The sequence below is a fragment of the Mobula birostris genome, chromosome 20, assembly GCF_030028105.1.
Source record: "Mobula birostris isolate sMobBir1 chromosome 20, sMobBir1.hap1, whole genome shotgun sequence".
NCBI classification, from domain to species: Eukaryota; Metazoa; Chordata; class Chondrichthyes; order Myliobatiformes; family Myliobatidae; genus Mobula; species Mobula birostris.
The window spans coordinates 7,788,347-7,808,106 of NC_092389.1; the positions used below are offsets into that span (position 1 = coordinate 7,788,347).

At 42.5% G+C, this 19,760-nt stretch overlaps 1 protein-coding gene across 4 annotated transcripts in view; it reads right to left on the minus strand.

Annotated features, from left to right (window-relative positions):
• Positions 1-19,760, minus strand: part of LOC140212759 (transmembrane protease serine 4-like) — a 52,523-nt gene that overhangs the window by 23,768 nt on the left and 8,995 nt on the right. For 3 of the 4 annotated variants that reach the window (XM_072283938.1, XM_072283940.1, XM_072283939.1), the window contains exons 2-5: positions 4,549-4,630; positions 1,511-1,615; positions 301-453; positions 86-215 (exon numbers count right to left, since the gene is read on the minus strand). In XM_072283938.1, coding sequence (XP_072140039.1) covers positions 86-215; positions 301-453; positions 1,511-1,615; positions 4,549-4,630 — 470 coding nt within the window. Of the gene's footprint in view, positions 1-85; positions 216-300; positions 454-732; positions 916-1,510; positions 1,616-4,548; positions 4,631-19,760 lie in introns of those variants that run through there. The other variant, XM_072283941.1, reaches the window with a different exon arrangement.

Below are 19,760 nucleotides of genomic sequence, written 5' to 3' on the forward strand. Positions count from 1 at the left end.
TTCCAACAATTTGTGTTTCTTTAGATTTCCAGCATCTGCAGTTTTTTAACATCTGTATGATATCTCCAACACTGCTTCTCAGTACCTTGCATAGGCTAGCTGGTTGCATGCTACTTGAGCATATTTAGATTTCCAATTCTCGTAACACACACTTTTCCATTCCTGGGTTGTTGAATCTTTCACCTGCAGAATGGAGTTTGGTCCGTAAATCCGCACTGGAAAGGAACACAAGAGCATGTCATTGGTTCATTCAACAAGGCAATCAGAAGAAAAATGGGCAGAAATCCATTACTTGCCTACCTGGATATTCTTCCTGGAAGGTGACGTTTGACACACAGCCAATCTCATCTTCACCTTCTGAACAGTCTTTGATCCCATTGCATTGCAAATCAAGGGCAATGAACTTGAAAGTCTTGGGGCAGAAGAAGAAATAACTGTCGATGGCAACCTTCACTGCAAAGGTAAAGAATGATGTTGGTTAGACATCAGTATATGCCAAACTGGCTTAAGTCGCTGTGTTGCTGGTGAGGCAATTCATGATTCTTGGGAAATGGCTCCAATTACTTGAGGCAAAGTTTCACAAAATTAAGCTGAAGATCCAATAACTTGCTTAGCTGGAGTTTCTACACTGCGATCCATGACAGCAAACCATGATGGGACTATCAACAGGAAACTGAACGCCATGCCAGCTTAGCCTCATCTGTTCTCAAGAAAACCAATTCCACCTCTAACCTTGGAGTTGGAGGTTAACCAAGATTCCCATTCCAGTGCTTCCCATTGGAACAACCAGTCATCACAAATAAAGTTGATGGATTATCAGCATTGCCTTGCAGTTTTTGTTCCCCCACGAAACTGATGAGCCAAAATATAGAGAAGTTTTGTTTAAAAACTTTCAACCTCTCCCATAAGCTATCATTACAGTACATCAGACTCCCGAGGGCAAATAAAGGGGCGATTTGACTGCCGTGTACAAGGTGATTAATGATTGAGAGAGAGGAAAGTTACTTCCTGGAGTGACATCAGAAAACTCAACATAGGGCAGGGAAATTCCACAATCCTCTCTCCAGAAGAGATCAAAGCAGAGAGACAACAATAAATTTCTAACCACAAGGAGCATTTAGGCTCAAAGGTGAGGGAGTACCAAGCACCCAGGATCTACTTCAGAAGTTTAAGCACTTTCCTGCTCCGACTTCAAAGAGATTTGCTTCTCCCTCTGCTATCAGCCTCTAACTCGAATCATCCAGTGTCATTATATGCAGTCCATTCAAGTCGCCACCCTCCCCCTACCTTTCCACACCACTTCACCCCTAGTTTGAACACAGAAATGATACCATAGGTTTGCACAGAGCTGCAGGATGAGATTTTATGAACTTTGAATGCAGTACTTCATGCAAACAACTGGTGGACATTTGATGCCCAGCTTATCCGTGAACAAGGGGAGGAAGCAGTGAAGGATAGAAAGCCAGAACTTCAGTGATATTAAAGGATACAGGAAGGAGGAACAGCTTACCAAAATATGCAGCGACAGCAATGATTGCTAAACCAATGGTGACGCAGAGTACGGTAATAATGATCCTCTTATGTTTGCCCATTGCACACGAGGTCCGATTGGTGCCTTATAGAGAATGGAAGATTTATTAGTACAAATACTCAGGATTCAGTTTGACTCCTCATCCATCCCCAAACCCACCAGCTCAGAAGGAATTGGGATTGGAGCCTGGAGCTCACGTGGGATTAATTATAGGCGGGCCCTTTTCATTATATAGGAGTGCATTTGACATCATCCTGTGAGTGGTCCAAGGTCTAAGGGATTGCAGTAAGAAAAAGCAGAAGAACAGAAGCACATTTGTCCATCCACTTTTCCCTTCCAAAGACTAGTAGGCTTGGAACCATGAAAAAAAATACTGATTTTTTCCCAAATATCAGAGTTATAAGTGCCCATATTTCCAGGAACTTCAAATGTCAGAAAAGTGGAATCTTTTCACTTATCATGTCACTCGGACATTCCAAGAGGCTTTAAAGCCGATGAACCCCTTAAATTTCTGAAAACGCCCGTTCGCCGCTGTCGTTGCTGTGTGGTCGGGAATCTTTTGGAGGGTAGGCCTCAAAATCCCCAGCCTTGCCCGCTTTTGGCGACCGAGAAGGAGGTCGAATCGTTCGGACAGAGATGGCGCTCAGTACTCTGTGTCGGAGAGCTGATCAGAGCTTGAAGTTTTCGGATAACTCAGAGTCGGATTGTGGTTGGCATGGCAGGGAGAGTTTTTCTTCCTTCTCCCATCTGTGCGAGATGTGGGACATTTGAGAGACTTTGAACTTTACTGTGCTCATGGACTTCTTCATCAAGTTATGGTATTGTTGCACTGTTGTAACTATATGTTATAATTATGTGGTTTTGTCAGTTTTTTCAGTCTTGGTCTGTCCTGTGTTTTGTGATATCACACCGGAGGAAATAATGTATAATTTCTTAATGCATGCATTACTAAATGACAATAAAAGAGGACTGCGTGTCTTCATAATCCTAATATTGACAATTTTGGAATGCTGAAAATGTGATGGTCAATTAGTACAAAGACTGACGAACGACGGTCAGATTAACTCTACCAGTGGAATTGAGACACCCATTACCCAGGACTCACCTGTGTCATGGCATCTTAGTTCCTGACAGGAGAAAAGAACCTGTTTAATATCACTTATGATCTAGATTATATCACTAACTGGTTGAGCAATGTTCCCTGAAGCAGAAAGAGCTAACCACGGGAATAGACTTTGACATACTTCTGATTAAACAAACTTTATGACCCTTGCATGTTTGTTCAGGCAACAAGATAATTACAGAAAGAGAAAGCATTTATCTGAATGCCAGATCTGGGTAAATGAAATTATCCACAATACTACATTGTGGAACGAGCTTCCAGCGAAGTGGTTGAGGCAGGTTCAATGTTGTCATTTAAAGTTAAATTGGATAGCTATATGGACAGGAAAGGAATGGAAGGTTATGGGCTGAGTGCAGGTCGGTGGGAGTAGGTGAGAATAAGAGTTCAGCACAAACTAGAAAGGCTGAGATGGCCTGTTTCTGTGCTGTAATTGTTATATGGTTACGTATTGCTGAGGCATTATGAACAGGTCCAAAATGGCTTTAAAAAGGAGTTTATCATTTGTTGCTTTTCACAGTAACTTAATCTGAATATTATTTTCTTCCAAAAAGTCCGATGACACAGACTTTAGTTCCTCAAATTCCATGTAATACTTTGTTCTGACCACATATTGCTCAATGTCCTGTACTGATTCCCAAATGAAATCTGCAGGTTTACATAAATGAATACAGATATCGAAATTCAATGGAAGCAGTGACATCTGTTAACAAGGCATGAGGTGCAAAGCCCATCAAGTAAAAAACATAAATGTGAAGCAGGATCTGTAGCAGATAGCACAGCACCTAGTCTGTGAAGTTTGTATGTTCTCCTCGTGACCACGTGGGTTTCCTCTGGGTGCTCCAGTTTCCTCCCACATTCCAAAGACACATGGGCTCAAATTAGTAAAAGTGGGCATGCTATGCTGGGCCCTGCAAACTGCAGTCCAGTACATCTTTGGACTGTGCTGGTTGTTGGAACAACACATTTCACTATGATTTGATAGACACGTGACAAATAATGTTAACCTCTGTCTAATCTTTTTAAAATTTGGCAGGACTTTAGTTACAGCACTGTGCATGTTTCTTAAATCTATTTCACAAAAGAAAATGAGCAATAGTAGGCACTAGCAAGAGGATAACATTTTAGAGGTTATAAATATTTGGAAAAAGTGACCTCTCTCCTGTAGGAAAGGGAACATTGTGTAGTATTGTAGCGGAGGTCTCAAGAAACTACAACATTTCGGACATTATTTTAGTGTAGTGATATTAAACCAAGGTTCTTCCCCATTACTCCCCCCCCCACCGAAAACAGGATCTAAAAGATAACACCTTACGCAAGTCCCAGCTGATAGTTGTCCCAATTCCACCGTATAGGAGCCTTGGGTACCACACAGCCAGGTTCAGGAACAATTACTACCCTTCTACCATTAGAGTCCTGAACCAGCGTGGATAACCACTCACCTCACTGAAGTGATTCCACAGCCTATGAACTCACTTTCAATGACTTCAACTCATTCTCAGTATTATTTGTTTACTTGTTTAATATTAAATGTTCTTTTCTATTTGCACAGTTTGACTCTTTTTTCACATTGGCTTCTTGTCGGCCTTTGTGTGTAGTTTTTACAGAATTGCATTTCTTTGTTCTCTGTGAATGCCCACAAGAAATTGAATCTCAGTAATATCTGGTGACCGATATGTACTTTGATAACAAGTTTACTTTGAACTTTGTAGGACAAATGAAGCAACTGGACTTCCAAATGCAGAGCACTAAATTCTCAACCTTGGTAGCTTGGACCACTGATTATCACATCATTATTCCTTTGCCCACCAGCTTCATCTCTTTCAAGCACCAAGGAAAGATGAACAAAGTGGAACTGTGTCCACACACGATATACAGTTATAGTCATTTGTCTAACCTGGATCCATGGCTTTGGCTGGTCTTGGTCTAAGACTAACAAACACATCCACCTCCTCCTCTACTCCAGCAGTTTCTTGTACCTAAAAAAAAAAATTAACAGATGGTCTGATTCCTACCTGCGTTAGGGATGGAATAGTTAAATATAACAAAATCAAATTAAACATCTTCCATGGAGTCAGTTATGAATTATCTTTACACAGCTTACTAAGGCTTGACTTCATTTTTATAGCACAAATTAATTTCGACCCTATATCTTTGAGGCCGCTATTGGTCTGGGTCGAACATGGATGTTGCGCCCCAGCTACCTACATGTACACAAGCCGGGGCAGTACGATATGGAGAGCAAGCTTTTGCCCATGCAGCAGGCTCCCCCACTCCTCACAGCTGATGAACCCAAAGGAATGGTAGACAGATACAGTTTGGCACTAGCAGCAGCGCAGGAGTCATCAGTCAGTGTTCAACTCAACGTAGGACTGCCTTAGGCATTCCAGCTCCAGATTTTTCTTCAGGATTAACTCCTAAAGCCTTCCCCAAGGAGTGGGTATAGCTGCAAAGCAGTGGAGGTTTGACAGTTTTACTTCTCTCATTGGGAGCCAACCACAGATGACAAGCCCCATCTGCCCAAAGCAATTTGGTTTTAAGTCACCAATAACCTACCTTTGTCCCTTCTCCTGTCAGTGGGTATGGTTCTGCCATGGCTTAGCAGCCAAGCAGCGTATGAAGGCCAGGAGCTGGACTTAGTTGTCAGAGGCTATTTGAGACGCATGACATTGGGAGCATTCGACAGTGGGACTATATACCCATTACGTCCTCTTCCTTCCCCACCCCCAGCTGTGACAACATTAAGGAACCAACTTGCATTAGGGATGGGGTTGATATCTCTGGACTGAGATATACACTCCCTAATTCAGGAGTGGTATGGGGGGGGGGGGGAGGGGCTAGTAGTGGGAATTGCAAAACCAGCTGGGGTCAAAAGCCCAGCCACCATTTATGGGAGATGACATGTCCTATTATTCAGGCAAGAGTTCTCTATAGGGGTATAATTGACAAGACAATTACAGTGAGGTGGTCCTGTCTCCAGAGCTTGAATCCATGTGGAATGGGAGATGGGCCTGAGCATACATAACTAGGTGTCATTGGAGAAAGAGCTGAAAAGCAGGTTTTACCAAACATACAACATCTTAGACTAAACAATTCATGCACAGTGCTGGTCACCATATTATAAAATTGGAGAAGGCATAAAAACTTGCACTTAGTGGCCACCGAAAGATGTATCTAATAAAGTGGTCACTGAGTGTATGTTCATGGTCTTCTGCTGCTGTAGCCCATCCACTTCAAGGTTCAACATGTTATACATTCAGAGATGCTCTTCTGTACATTACTGCTGTAACACGTGGTTATTTGAGTTACTGTCACCTTCCTATCAGCTTCTTGCCCACAGAACCACTGCTTACTGGATGTTTTTGTCTCTGTAAACTTTAGAAGCTGTTGTGTGAAAATCCCAAGAGAGCAGCAATTTGAGATACTCAAACCACCCTATCCAGCGCCTGCAACCATTCCACAGTCAAAGTCACTGAGATCACACTTCTTCCTCTTTCTGATGTTTGGTCTAAACAACTGAACCTCTTAACTATGTCTGCATGCTTGTATGCACTGAGGTGCTGCCACACGATTGGCTGATTAATGAGCAAGTGTACCTAATACAGTCACCACTGACTGTATAAATGGCAGCTATTAATTCAGGTGAAAGCCTGGAGCCCTCTTCCCCAAGAAGAGACAGGTGGTCTGTTGGAGGTCTTTGAAACTAGGAAGGAATTTACAGCATAGAAAGGGCAAAATATTTTTATTTCAGGGGAAGATTCCAAGGGACAAAGCAGTCAAAGGAAACCTCAACCTGGTAAATAATTTGAATGCGAAATGTTACCATTGGGAGTAGCTGGTACAGGATTGGAAAAATCTGCAGATAGTTGTAGACTTAGCCAGCTCCATCATGGACACTAGCCTCCCCGCCACCGAGAACATCTTCAAAAGAAAACAAATCTCTTCCTCAATGTCACAAAAACAAAAGGAGCTGATTGTGGATTAGATTACAGGAGGAATGGAGACAGCCTAACCCCCATTGACATCAGTGGATCTGTGGTTGAAAGGGTGAACAGCTTTAAGTTCTTCAGCATAAACATCACTGAGGATCTCACGTGGTCTGTACACACCAGCTGTGTGGTGAAAAAGGCACAACAGCGCATCTTTCATCTCAGACAGTTGAAATAGTTTGATATGACCCCCCAAATCCTAAGAACTTTCTACAGGGGCACAATTGAGAGCATCCTGACTGGCTGCATCACTGCCTGGTATGGGAACTGTACCCCCCTTAATCACAGGACTATGCAGTGGTGCAGACAGCCCAGCACATCTGTAGTTGTGAACTTCCCACTATGCAGGACATTTACAAAGACAGATGTGTAAAAAGGGCCTTAAGGATCATTAGGGATCCGAGTCACCCCAACCACAAACTGTTCCAGCTGCTGCCATCCGTGAAGCGGTACTGTAGCGTAAAAGCCAGGACCAACAGGCTCCAAGACAGCTTCTTCCACCAGGCCATCAGACTGATTAACTCATGCTGACACAACAGTATTTCTATGTTATATGGTTGTACATACTATTACAATAAATTGCACATTTAGATGGAGACATACCGTAAAAATTTTTACTCATGTATATGAAGGGTGCAAGTAATAAAGTCAATTCAATTTTAAAAGAGCAGCATCCATTCTTAGGGTTTCACCAGGACATGTCCTCTTAAAAGTACCAGAGTGGAGGTATAGGAGCCTGAAGATGCAAACTGTTTTAAAATAGCTTCTATACCTCCATTCAATTTCTAAAGGGATAATAAACCCATGAACACTCACTTTTTGCTCTGTATTTGCACTACTTATTTAATTTTATATACATTTAAAATTTTATTCATTGCACTGTTCTGCTATCACAATACATGCCAGTGATAATAAACCAGAGTCAAATTCCAAAGTGGGTGCTGAAAAGATTCACAGGAATATTGCTCGCAATGGGGACTTCAAGTTATAAGGAGATTGGAGGGACTGGCACTTTTTCCCCCTGGACTGAATGAGATTGAAGGGGGCATTAGAGGTTTATAAAATTATGAAGGGCATAGGTAAGGTATTTAATCTGTCTTTTACCCAGCGTAGGAGTCTAAAACTAAAGGGCATAGATTTGCAGTAAAAGGAGAATAATATTGAGTGAATCCAAAAGGATTGTTTTCCCATTCAGTGGGTAGCAGGCATGTAGAACACAATGATAGTGGTGGTGGTAGTAGAGGCAGGTACAGTTAACATGTAAAAGACATTTGGATGGGTAAACAATTAGGAAAGGTTTCCCTGCACTTTATGCCATAGATCAATGCCATTAAGCAAGGAGTCTGTGAACCCCCGTTTTAGAGGGATAGGAGCCAACGCAGGCAAATGAGATTTGTGTAGGTTGTCATCTTGTTCCAACAAGTTGGGCCAAAGGGTCTATGTCAGTGCTGGACAAATTTAGGAATCTAATTAGAGCACTGAGGCCTTTTAAACAAAGAGCAAAAATAGAATTTCAGTGGGACAAAGGTGAAACAGGACAGGAGGAACCCCTCTGTGGAACATAAACAAGCGGCTCGGCCCAGCTAGTTAAGCTACTGTTCCTGCACTGCACATCCCAGGTAATCCACAGGCATCGCAAAGTCACCAGAAAAATTATATCATGAGAAACTAAGCGCTGGAATCTCAATAACCTTCTTCTGGGTCTAAATAATGTTGATTGCCACTGAAGAACCTCACCTGAAACCTCACCTATCCCAGCAGGACCATCATTTCACTAAGCACAGATATTACAATAACTTCAATACATTTGAGTACACATAGAAACCCTACAGCACAATACAGGCCCTTCGGCCCACAAAGTTGTGCCAAACATGTCCCTACCTTAGAGATTACGAGACTTCCCTATAGCCCTCTATTTTTCTAAGCTCCATGTACCTATCCAAAAGTCTCTTAAAAGACCCTATTGTATCCACCTCCACCACCGTTGCCGGCAGCCCATCCCACACACTCACCACTCTGAGTAAAAAAAACTTACCCCTGACATCTCCTCTGTACCTACTACCCAGCACCTTAAACCTGTGTCCTCTTGTGGCAGCCATTTCAGCCCTGGGAAAAAGCCTCTGACTATCTACACGATCAATGCCTCTCATCATCTTATACACCTCTGTCAGGTCACCTCTCATCCTCCATCGCTCCAAGGAGAAAAAGCCGAGTTCACTCAACCTATTCTCAAAAGGCATGCTCCCTAATCCAGGCAACGTCCTTGTAAATCTCCTCTGCACCCTTTCTATGGTTTCCACTGGTCACCGGCCTCCATGCAGAATATGACCCATCTACAACCACTCTTTGTCTTCTGTGGGAAAGCCAGTTCTGGATCCACAAAGCAAGGTCCCCTTGGATTCCATGCCTCCTTACTTTCTCAATAAGCCTTGCATGGGGTACCTTGTCAAATGCCTTGCTGAAATCCATATACACTACATCCACTGTTCTTCCTTTATCAATGTGTTTAGTCACATCCTCAAAAAATTCAACCAGGCTCGTAAGGCACGACCTGCCCTTGACAAAGCTATGCTGACTATTCTGAATCATATTATACCTCTCCAAATGCTCATAAATCCTGCCTCTCAGATTCTTCTCCATCAACTTACCAACCACTGAAGTAAGATTCACTGGTCTATATTTCCTGGGCTATCTCTACACTTTCTTGAATAAAGAAACAATATCTGCAACCCTCCAATCCTCCAAAACCTCTCCCATCCCCATTGATGATTTAAAGATCATCACCAGAGGCTCAGAAACCTCCTCCCTCATCTCCCACAGTAGCCCGGGGTACATCTCATCCGGTCCTGGTGACTTATCCAACTTGATGCTTTCCAAAAGCTCTAGCACATCCTCTTTCTTAATATCTACACACTCAAGCTTTACAGTCTGCTGCAAGTCAGCACTACAATCACTAAGATCTTTTCCATACTGAATACTGAAGTAAAGCATCCATTAAGTACCCCTATTTCCTCCGATTCCATACACACTTTCCCACTGTCACACTTGATAGGGCCTATTCTTTCACATCTTATCCTCTTGCTCTTCACATACTTGTAGAATGCCTTGGGGTTTTCCTTAATCCTGCCTGCCAAGGCCTTCTCATGGCCCCTTTTGTCTCTCCTAATTTCCTTCTTAAGCTCCTTCCTGTTAGCCTTATAATCTTCTAGATCTCTAACATTACCTAGCTCTCTGAACCTTTCGTAAGCTTTTCTTTTCTTCTTGACTAGATTTATTGCAGCCTTTGTATACCACAGTTCCTGTACCCTACTATAACTTCCCTGTCTCATTGGAACGTACCTATGCAGAACTCCACACAAATATCCCCTGAACATTTGCCACATTTCTTCCGTACTTTTCCTGAGAACATCTGTTCCCAAGTTAAGCTTCCAATTTCCTGCCTGATAGCCTCATAATTCCCCTTACTCTAATTAAACACTTTTCTAACTTGTCTGTTCCTATCCCTCTCCTATGCTATTGTAAAGGAGATAGAATTGTGATCACTATCTCCAAAATGATCTCCCACTATGAGATCAGACACCTGAGCAGGTTCATTTCCCAATACCAGATCAAGTACAGCCTCTCCTCTTGTATGCTTATCTACATATTGTTTCAAGAAACCTTCCTGAACACACCTAACTCCACCCCATCTAAACCCCTTGCTCTAGGGAGATGACAATCGAAATTTGGGAAATTAAAATCTCCCATCATAACTCTTATTATTACACCTTTCCAGGATGTTTCCCTATCTGCTCCTCAATATCCCTGTTACTATTGGGCAGCCTATTTAAAAAAAAAACAGTAAAGTCCCATCCCTTCCTGTTCCTAACCTCCACCCACAGACAAACCCTCCATGACGTCCACCTTTTCTGCAGCTGTGACACTATCTCTGATCAACAGTGCCACACTCCCACCTCTTTTTGCCTCCCTCCCTGTCCTTTCTGAAACACCTAAAACACCTCAAAAAACTGATCAAGAAAACTACCAGATTGTTACAAAAACACACATCCCTCATGTTCTTCAGAAGGAACTTGATCTTCCTGGTTTTGTCATACCGTTGTGACTTTAACACCATATTTGGTAAACTGGTTCCCCAAGAAATTATGCCACCTGTCATTGACCATCACAAGACACAGGAGTAGAATTGAGCCATTTGGTTCATTTAGCTGATTTGCAAACCACAACCAGGCAATAACTGCAGCCTTGGCTACAGTTATGATCACTTCACTCGTGTTCCCATCCTGGGCATAACCTACTTTCTTTAGCTCCAGACAGGCTTGCACAGCACAAGAGTGGAGAGAAACCTCGTCTTTGCTCCCAACACACAATTCACTGCCATCATCACAAGGGACAAGAAGTGGTAATAAATGCTATGTCTGGCAGAAGTGCCTACATAGCAAATCTATGTTAAAGTAATTGCAAACTCTTGGCTTTAGAAAGACCACTCAACAAAAATAGGAATCATGAGGTTTCAAGATTCTAGAGCAGATTAAGGGTTGTTTAAGAAGCAGCTATGAGCCTTTCAGATCACTGTTTAGCCTTCTGAGAAACTACTAAACCCAGGCACCATCAACACACGTTCAATTTCTGCCCACTTGCTTAAGAGGCCGACACAGGTCATGATCAAGTCCATTCAGTCTTACAAATTACTGAACTCATTTCCTCTTCCCACTTTTGTCCTTTCTTACAATTCTGATGCCACTCATTATACCATGGTTGCCATAGTGATTTTTATGCAATGACCTGTGTACATCATAATTAAATGGAACATGTTCATTTCTAGGGAAGCTTGTACTTCTGCAAACTATCTTCCTAACATGCCTGCCCACCCACCCAAACTATCTTTATCAGTAGATGTGGCAACAATATTAATCCCCTGGTTATCTATAGATTCACCAATTACATCACTACTGTTGGCAAAATCTCAAACAGAAATGAGGCTGCATACAAGAGTGAGATAGATCAGCTGGTTGTATGGTATCCTAGCAGCCACACGCTCAATGACACCAAGACCTAGGAATTGATATGGACTTCGGGGGTGGTTAGGAATGGGAGAAATGCTTACACCAGTCCTCATTGATGGGTCAGTGCTGGAAAGTCTGAGCAGCTTCAAGTTCCTGGTATCAACATCTCTGAAGATCTGTCCTGGGCCCAGCACACTGGTGCAAAATCACAAAGGCATCATACCAGTGGCTATACCTTATTAGGAATTTGAGGAGATTTGTTATGTTATCACCCTTGCAAATTGCTCTAGACATAACATGGAAAGCATTTTAACTGGTTGCAGACTCGACCACTTCCAAAGTTACAAGCTGTACCACCATCAAGGAATGGTACCTCAAGGCAGCATCCATCACTGATGGACCACCACCATCTAGGACATGCCTACATGATGACAATTGAAAGGGGGTTGAGGAGGGAAGGTGGTAGCACACGATATCTGTCATTCACATTCACACTCTCACTCAGCAGGCCAGGCAGCATCCATGGAAGAGTCTTCTTCCATTCCTGAATAACATTCTATCTACAACTTTCCCAACTGCTGGGGCCTTGGCAGAACCTAGGAAACTTCAGAAGCTCATGAAGGCTCACAGAGCACGAACACAGGTATAACATCGTCAAAGAATTCACTGATCCTACAGCTTCTGATGTACTCCAAGAACAATGCAAACGACATATCAAGAGCAGTGACTCAAATAATAAAATTGTAAATGTGGTGAAACTAGTTTTGTTTACATAGGAAAACTTATTTAAATAATTACATTTGAAACACCGTACACATTACGCACAGCACCTCCTTCAGTAAATCAGACATTCCTTTTAGATTTCAATATTGCTCTTTTGAAAGGTCAAGTTGCTCCATGAAAAGCCCTGCTAGACAAATTCCTTGTAGTTTACAAATACCCCATCGCATTTATTTCAATTAATCGTCAGATAATGGAACAACAGCCATTACTGTCTGGTTTGGTGCAATATCTTCAAAATATACAAAACTACAGCGAACTGGCAGGTCAGCAGAAAAAGTCATTGGCTACAGTCTACCATCACTGCAGGACTCGCGTCCAGGACAAAGCAGCAGGCAGGGTAAAAAATACCATTGCAGACACCACCCACAGAGCAAACTGCCTTTTCCACAAGCTCCCTTCTAGAAAGTGTTAAGGTTATTAAAAACTTCATTTTTAAAATATCTTCCCCCAGACACGTTAATCTGATTAACTATTCTAGTTAGCCCCCCCAACCATTACCCCCATCACTGCACTATAAACACTTTCAACCAGTTATATTGTACATGCCAGTATGTATTTATGCATGTTTTATTCCATATCCTTACTTCTAACATTTTACATAATTCTTCATTCACCATATACAGTACATGGAGTTGCAAATTGCTGTGGTCTATTGGCACCACAAATTTCAAGAATTAAATTAAATCTTTGATCTGAATCAGGATTATCACTGATATACAAAGCCAAGACACCATAATTACTTAGAAATGCTCCATGTTGAACCATTACTCCATGTGCGTTCTATTCTTTCATTGTCTCCACCACACCCCCCCCCCCCACAGGAAGGATGGTCCTAATTGGAGTGATGGTCCTAGTTGTCCAGGATTTTCCCATGGCCCTTCCTTTGGGAAGTTTCAACCTATATGACATTACCACAGCTCCTCCCATACCTGAAGTCCCCAAATTTCTTAAGCAACCTCTCAGATATCCGGAAGTATGTGATTTGTCACTACTCATTCCTAACAATTACTTTGTTTATTGTTATTGAACGAGTCTCCCTACTAACATTAGCTTTGACTAATATTACAAGTTCAGGAGGCTTCCCTATTCCAATCTGTTTCAGATTCACTTCCTGGACTCATGCTAAAACATAGGAGCAACAGGAAGCAATTCATCCCTCTAGTGTGCTCAGTCATCCGATACGATAGTGACTGATTCCTACCATATTCCCACTCTCACACCTTGATGCTTTCGGTCTCGAAATTAATCTACCTTCTTGAATACATTCAGTAATTTAGCCCATACACACTCTAGGTAGGAAGTTCCACAGATTCACCATCCTCAGAGGGAAAAAGATCGCAGCCCTAAATATTATCACACATCCTGAAAGCTCCTCATTCTAAACACCCAGCCAGGGAAAACATCCTCTCACATCTATTCTGTCACAAAACAATATCACAAGTCACACATGAACTCAATCACTCTTAGTAGCAAAGTAGCAAACTTGTCAGTGGCACAGGAGGCAGCAAGTTGCCCAATGGTATCTGCGATTAAAGAGCTACCCTACATTCCACTTTTCAACAACTAATGTGCAGCCTAGCGTGCCATGGCTCTTCAAGTATACACCCATACAAGAACACGAGATCTTCAGAATGGGCCACTATTGAATGGCCATGGCTCATCTGGCCCAAGCCTCAGCTTTTCTGTGGCATTTCCACATAGAACTTCAATTCTATCTTAAAGAATTTATTTACCTGTTCTTTGAATACCAGAGATTTGGCCCCTACAGTTCTTGGGGTGGACAATTTCGGAGGTTCACCGCACTGAGAAATCCCTAGGCACATCTTTAAATGACTTGCTGCTTTTTCCTCAACAATGTCCCCTAGTTCCAGAATCTTCCGCTAGTAGAAGCATCTGCACAGCCACTGTTGTGACCCCAAGGAACCTGCACATTTCAAGTGATCATCCCCTCCTAAAGAATACAGAGCTAATATACTTAGTTGTGTCAAAAGACAAATCTCACAGGATTTAGCACAGTGAATCTCTTCTATCCTGCCTATAATGCCAGCATATCTTTTCTTAAAGTGGGTATCAAAACTGCACACAGTACTGCAGGTGTGGGCCCACCAAAACCCGACGTTAAAACTCCAGCCCCTAGCAATAAGGGTCAATATATCATTTCTCCTTAATTACTTGCTGCATCTGTACACGAACCTTTTGTTTTTTTCCCCCCATGTACAAGAACACCCAAATCTCACCATACAAGGGTCCAATCACGTTTTAAATGCTGGGCATTTCTGTCTCAGCCTTTCAAGGAACTGGTCCCCACCACCTTCTGGGTGAAAAGAATGTTCATCTCCCCTCTAAACTTCAACCAATTTTAAATCTCCGCCCTTTTGATTTTTACATACCACGGGAGATGAGACCTTTCTACTTTCACCCTTTGGTTTTATTGAGCTGAAGTTTCCCCTCAGCCTCTCATGCACCAAACACCTCAAACCCAGCCTACTCAATCTTTCCTTATACCCAAAGTCTGCCTGGACTGCTGCGTTCACCAGCAACTTTGACGTGTGTTGCTTGAATTTCCAGCATCTGCAGAATTCCTGTTGTTTGCGTCTCTCAATACTTAGCTGTATTATTTTCCCATAAAATACTTCATTCAGCTTTTGATTTTTATAAAAGAATTCGCTCCCCACCAAACACATCATTCTATAGACTTTCAGTATTTATATTATGTCAATACAGGATTCTTTCTTTCATTACAAGCATTCCATTGATGATGTTTTTACAGAGCCATCCTTCCATGTCCAGTGACCTTTCCCTGTAGAAGGGCCTTTGTAGTGGCTGCATCTTGACACAGGTCTCTCAGTACAGCCCCTGCATCATAGATTGCGTCAGCTGGCAGCATTGCATTCTGAACAGAGGCTTGCTGCAGGCATCCCTTGAGCAGATGATCACCCACAGCAGTCGATTGTAGACTCAGTGGTCCATGGGCTGCTGTCAGGACAGAGTCCCAGGTTATCAGCTAACATAATACTATTACAGCACTGGCTGGAAGATCAGGGTTTGATTCCTGTCGCTGCCTATATTGTACATTTCCCCCGTGACCACATGGGGACTCCTCCCACATTCCAAAGACGCAAGCAGTATGGGCAAAGTGTGGGCCCGCTATATTGGCACCAGAAGCATGGCAATATTTACAGGCTGCCCCCAGCACATTTGATACAAATGATGCATTTCACTGTATCTTTTGATGTTTCAGTGTACATGTGACAAAAGCTAGTCTTTATATTGGTTACATAGCTTTTCAGAAGGGAGAATGGCTTTTGCATCCCTTCTAACTCCTGGGCAAATACAAAGAGAGATGAACGATGGTCTTATCTACACCATTAGCAAGGAGGTTGGAGGCTCCAGCAGTGCATACTGACCAAATAGGTAGGGCCTTTCTCACCACCAGTCAAGGTCTTAGTGCTTGGTTGAAACTTCTGGCAGAGAGGAATTCTGCCAAATGTCGTGCTGTTTGTTTGGAGAACCATTTCCTTCTACAAAGTTTCCAGGGGATTGTAGGCCATTCCCAACTGACTTGTTGCCATAGTTGTTTTGGGCCACACTTAGACCACAAGTCCCCAGGAGCAGAATTAGGCCATTCAGCTCAGAGTCTGCTCCACCAATCCGTCATGGCTAATTTACTACCCCTGTCAATCTCATTCTCCTGACTCCCCCTTGTAATCTTTGACACTGACTCATCAAGAACCTATCAACCTATACTCAATGATTTGGCCTCCACAGCTGCGTGGCAATGAATTCCTAAGATCCTCCACCCTCTGGCTAAAGAAATTTCTCATTTATTCTGAAATGGCACCCTTGTATTCTGATACTGTGCCATCTAGTCCCAGACTCCCTCACCACAGGAATCTCCCTCTCAACATCCACTCCATTCAAGCCTTTTACTTTGACATGTACAACACCAAGAACACCATGCCCCTCATGACCAGATTATTTCATGCAATCGAGGGGAATCAGCAGCTAAATTCCCAATTTTCATATTATGGCTTTGTGCTCCATCCAGTTGCACGTACCTTTAATTCCTTTGAACCATATTCTCAGCAGCTTCAGCTCCCCAGAATGGATAGAAAAGGGAATCAAGGATCACTTGGACCAGTGATTGGAAAATATAGCCTCACTTTTGCTGTGGTTTGCTCTGGCTACGAAGACCAGCTCAAATTAGTCACAGATGCCCAGTCCACAGACTAGCAATTGAAGATTGTGACATCATCCATATACTGGGAGACTGACACAGGAGCAGTTGGATCATTATCCTCTCATGCCTGATCTCATGTCCTACCTGATGGATTCCAATGTTTCTCCAAGAGACAGGCACAGCAGACCAGAGTCCCTTCCAAAATAGACTCCAGTGGCATGAAACTGGATCCAAAAATTAGAATTGCAACCAATGAAACTACACAAGTCAGACTTTTGGATTTATTATTATAAAGCCTGTTTGTATGTACAGATGTCCACAAGCTCAATGCTCATAACCCAAATACAGCAGGTGCTGCCATGCTTTGAGCCTGCAGGAAGCAGCACCTGAGATCAATTGAAACAGACAAATGATCTGACTCACACAGACCAACCCAAATTATTCTATACTAAATTAATTCCATTTTTACAAACATTTCTCGCCCTGCTCAAAATTTAAATTCCACTCCAATAGTTGGGGAATTTTCAAAACTTTTGCAGTACTTACAAGAACAAATGCTTGCCAGACTTATACTTGCAATCAGCACAGAAGATGCCTTCCTCTGAAATTCCCCTTACTCGTTAGCACAATACTTCAGCTTAAAATCTTAGTTCCTCTTGAAACCCAAAAGCTTTGAAAATCCAAACTTGCCAAAATTTGGAGTTTCTTCCTCATTTCCAAAGCTTAAAAATGAGAAACATTGTCCTTTCACATTTAAGTGTCACTAGACAATGGGATGACCTGTTGGGGCACCCTTTGAGAGAAGGGTACTGCAGTCTGATGTGACCAGAATGAATATTAAATTTTCCTGAATGCTATTGGTATCGCTTTGCTTTAACTGAAGTACAAAACCTCAGTTTATTAAAGGAGAACGACGCATAGCAAAGCAAATATAGCTCCTCCTTGTTTAACAAAGGACACTTTTGATGGCATCACTTCTGGTTTATCCACCACCCTTGGGCCTTTCGTTGTCATTCCAGAGACGTGCAGTCCTTTCAACCCCCATCTCTTCATCTCTTCCACTGCTTGTTCTTTGTCTCTGATCCTGGAGACATGAATTTCTCAGTTCCTTTGTCTCCTCCTCTCTCCTCTTTCTGTGCCTGTTTTTGTCATTCTGGAGACATGCAGCCCTTTCATCCCCCATATCTTCATCTCTTCTGCTGTTTGTTGTTGGTCTCTGATCCTGGAGACGTGCATGCATCTCCTCCTCTGTCTCTTCTTTTCTCATCTTTTTTTGTCCTGACTCTTTGATCCTGGAGTCCTGCGGCCCTGGCCTCATCCGATTCTTGTTCTCTCCCTCTCCTTGCCGCTTCCCGAGGACATTTGGCGTCATCTCTTGACCATAATGTCCCCCTTCCCACGCGGCATAATTAGGCTGACCATTTTTTTTTACCCTGATGCTGGATAGAAGATACGAAGCAGTAACACCAGAGGATGCTGATTATTCTAGATAATGTGATTGTCACTCTCCTAAGTGGACGTGATACAGTCACCGCTGTCCTTTGACTGCAGCAAAGGGTTTTATGGATGTCTCGAAGTACGTCATTACAATAAGATTTAATTATCTCTTATTGATGGGTGACAGTTAGATCTGTCCCAATCCTGCACATGCTGATGGCGATTAGCAGAATAGAGCTGCCCTGCCCTTTTGCTCCGGTAGGTGTCACTGCTGAGGCTGGCCGTGCGCATGCGTCAGGCTGTCGCGTCCCGATTTCCATGATGGCAGATCGGCTCTCGGGATAAAAGGGAGCCTGTGATTTTGGCGAATGAGCAATTTTATATGAATATATAACCCTGAACTTTGCCTGCATTCTGCAAGTTAGCGCATTTTAACTCGATTTAGCCAAAAAAAGTGCCGCTGTAATTCACCGTTTGCGCTAACTGGAGGTTACAAACAGACAGACAGAGCATGAGAGTTTTAGTAGTATATAGATAAAGGTGTACTAAAACCAGCAAGGCTTGTTGAACTGAATGAGGAAACTATGGTTTCAACACACACCTGTACAACAATAAACTTGGACTTTGGCCAAGGATTTTAATATCAATCCAAACCACAAGCTAACATCAAATTTCAAATCTTCAGAAGCAAGTTAAATATGATAAATATCATGACATTTGTTGCTTTGTGCCAGTATAATGCAATACAAAAAAACCACAAGAAATATATATTTAAAAATGAATTAAATAAGTTGTGCAGAAAGAGCAAAAATAGTGAGGTAGTGTTTATGTGCAGTTCATTCAGAAGTCTGATGGTGTTCCTAAAACATTGAGTCTTTTCACAAACCATTGGAGATATCTGAACTCCAGAAATTGTGTCACTGAGGAAATGTTCAACAAGGTTCAATTTCATCATCTGATCCATCAGTGAAAATACCTCACCCATCAAAGAAAGTAACAATTTAGCTTATCACTCATGTGCCCGCTCTTTGAAAGTATCATTCAGTTAGTCCGCCTTTGGTGCCATCATATCATTGGGAAGAAGGTTCAGAAACCTGAAGTCCCACACAATAATTGTTAGGTTTCAATGAGATTCTGCCCCCCCCCCCCCACCATTCTGCTGAACTCAAGGACAGGCTCAGACCCATCAAATGCCCATTAACCCATTTATTCTCAGGATTATTCTTATGAACCTGCTCTGGACCCCCTCCAATGTCAGCACATCTTTTCAAAGATGAGGCCCAAAACTGCTCACATTACTCCAAGTGTGGTCTAACCAATGCCTTATAATGCCTCAGCATTATATCCTTGGTCTTATATTCCAGTCCTCTCAAAATGAATGCTAACATTGCATTTGCCTTCCTCACCACCAACTCAACCTGCAAGTTAACCTTTAGGGAGTCCTCCACGAGTACTCAAGTTCCTTTGCACGAGTTCTGAATTTTCTCCCCATGTAGAAAATATTCTATGCCTTTATTCCTTCTACCCAAATGTATGACCATATACTTCCCTACCCTGTATTCTATCTAACACTTTTGACATTTCGCCTACTCTGTCCAATTCTGCCCCTACGTCTTACAGTCCTGTGTTGAAGAGCAGCTATGTCTTCAGCCATTTAGTTTTTGAACCAACCACCAAAACACTAAGCACTACAGTTTCACCAATTTCACCATTCAGC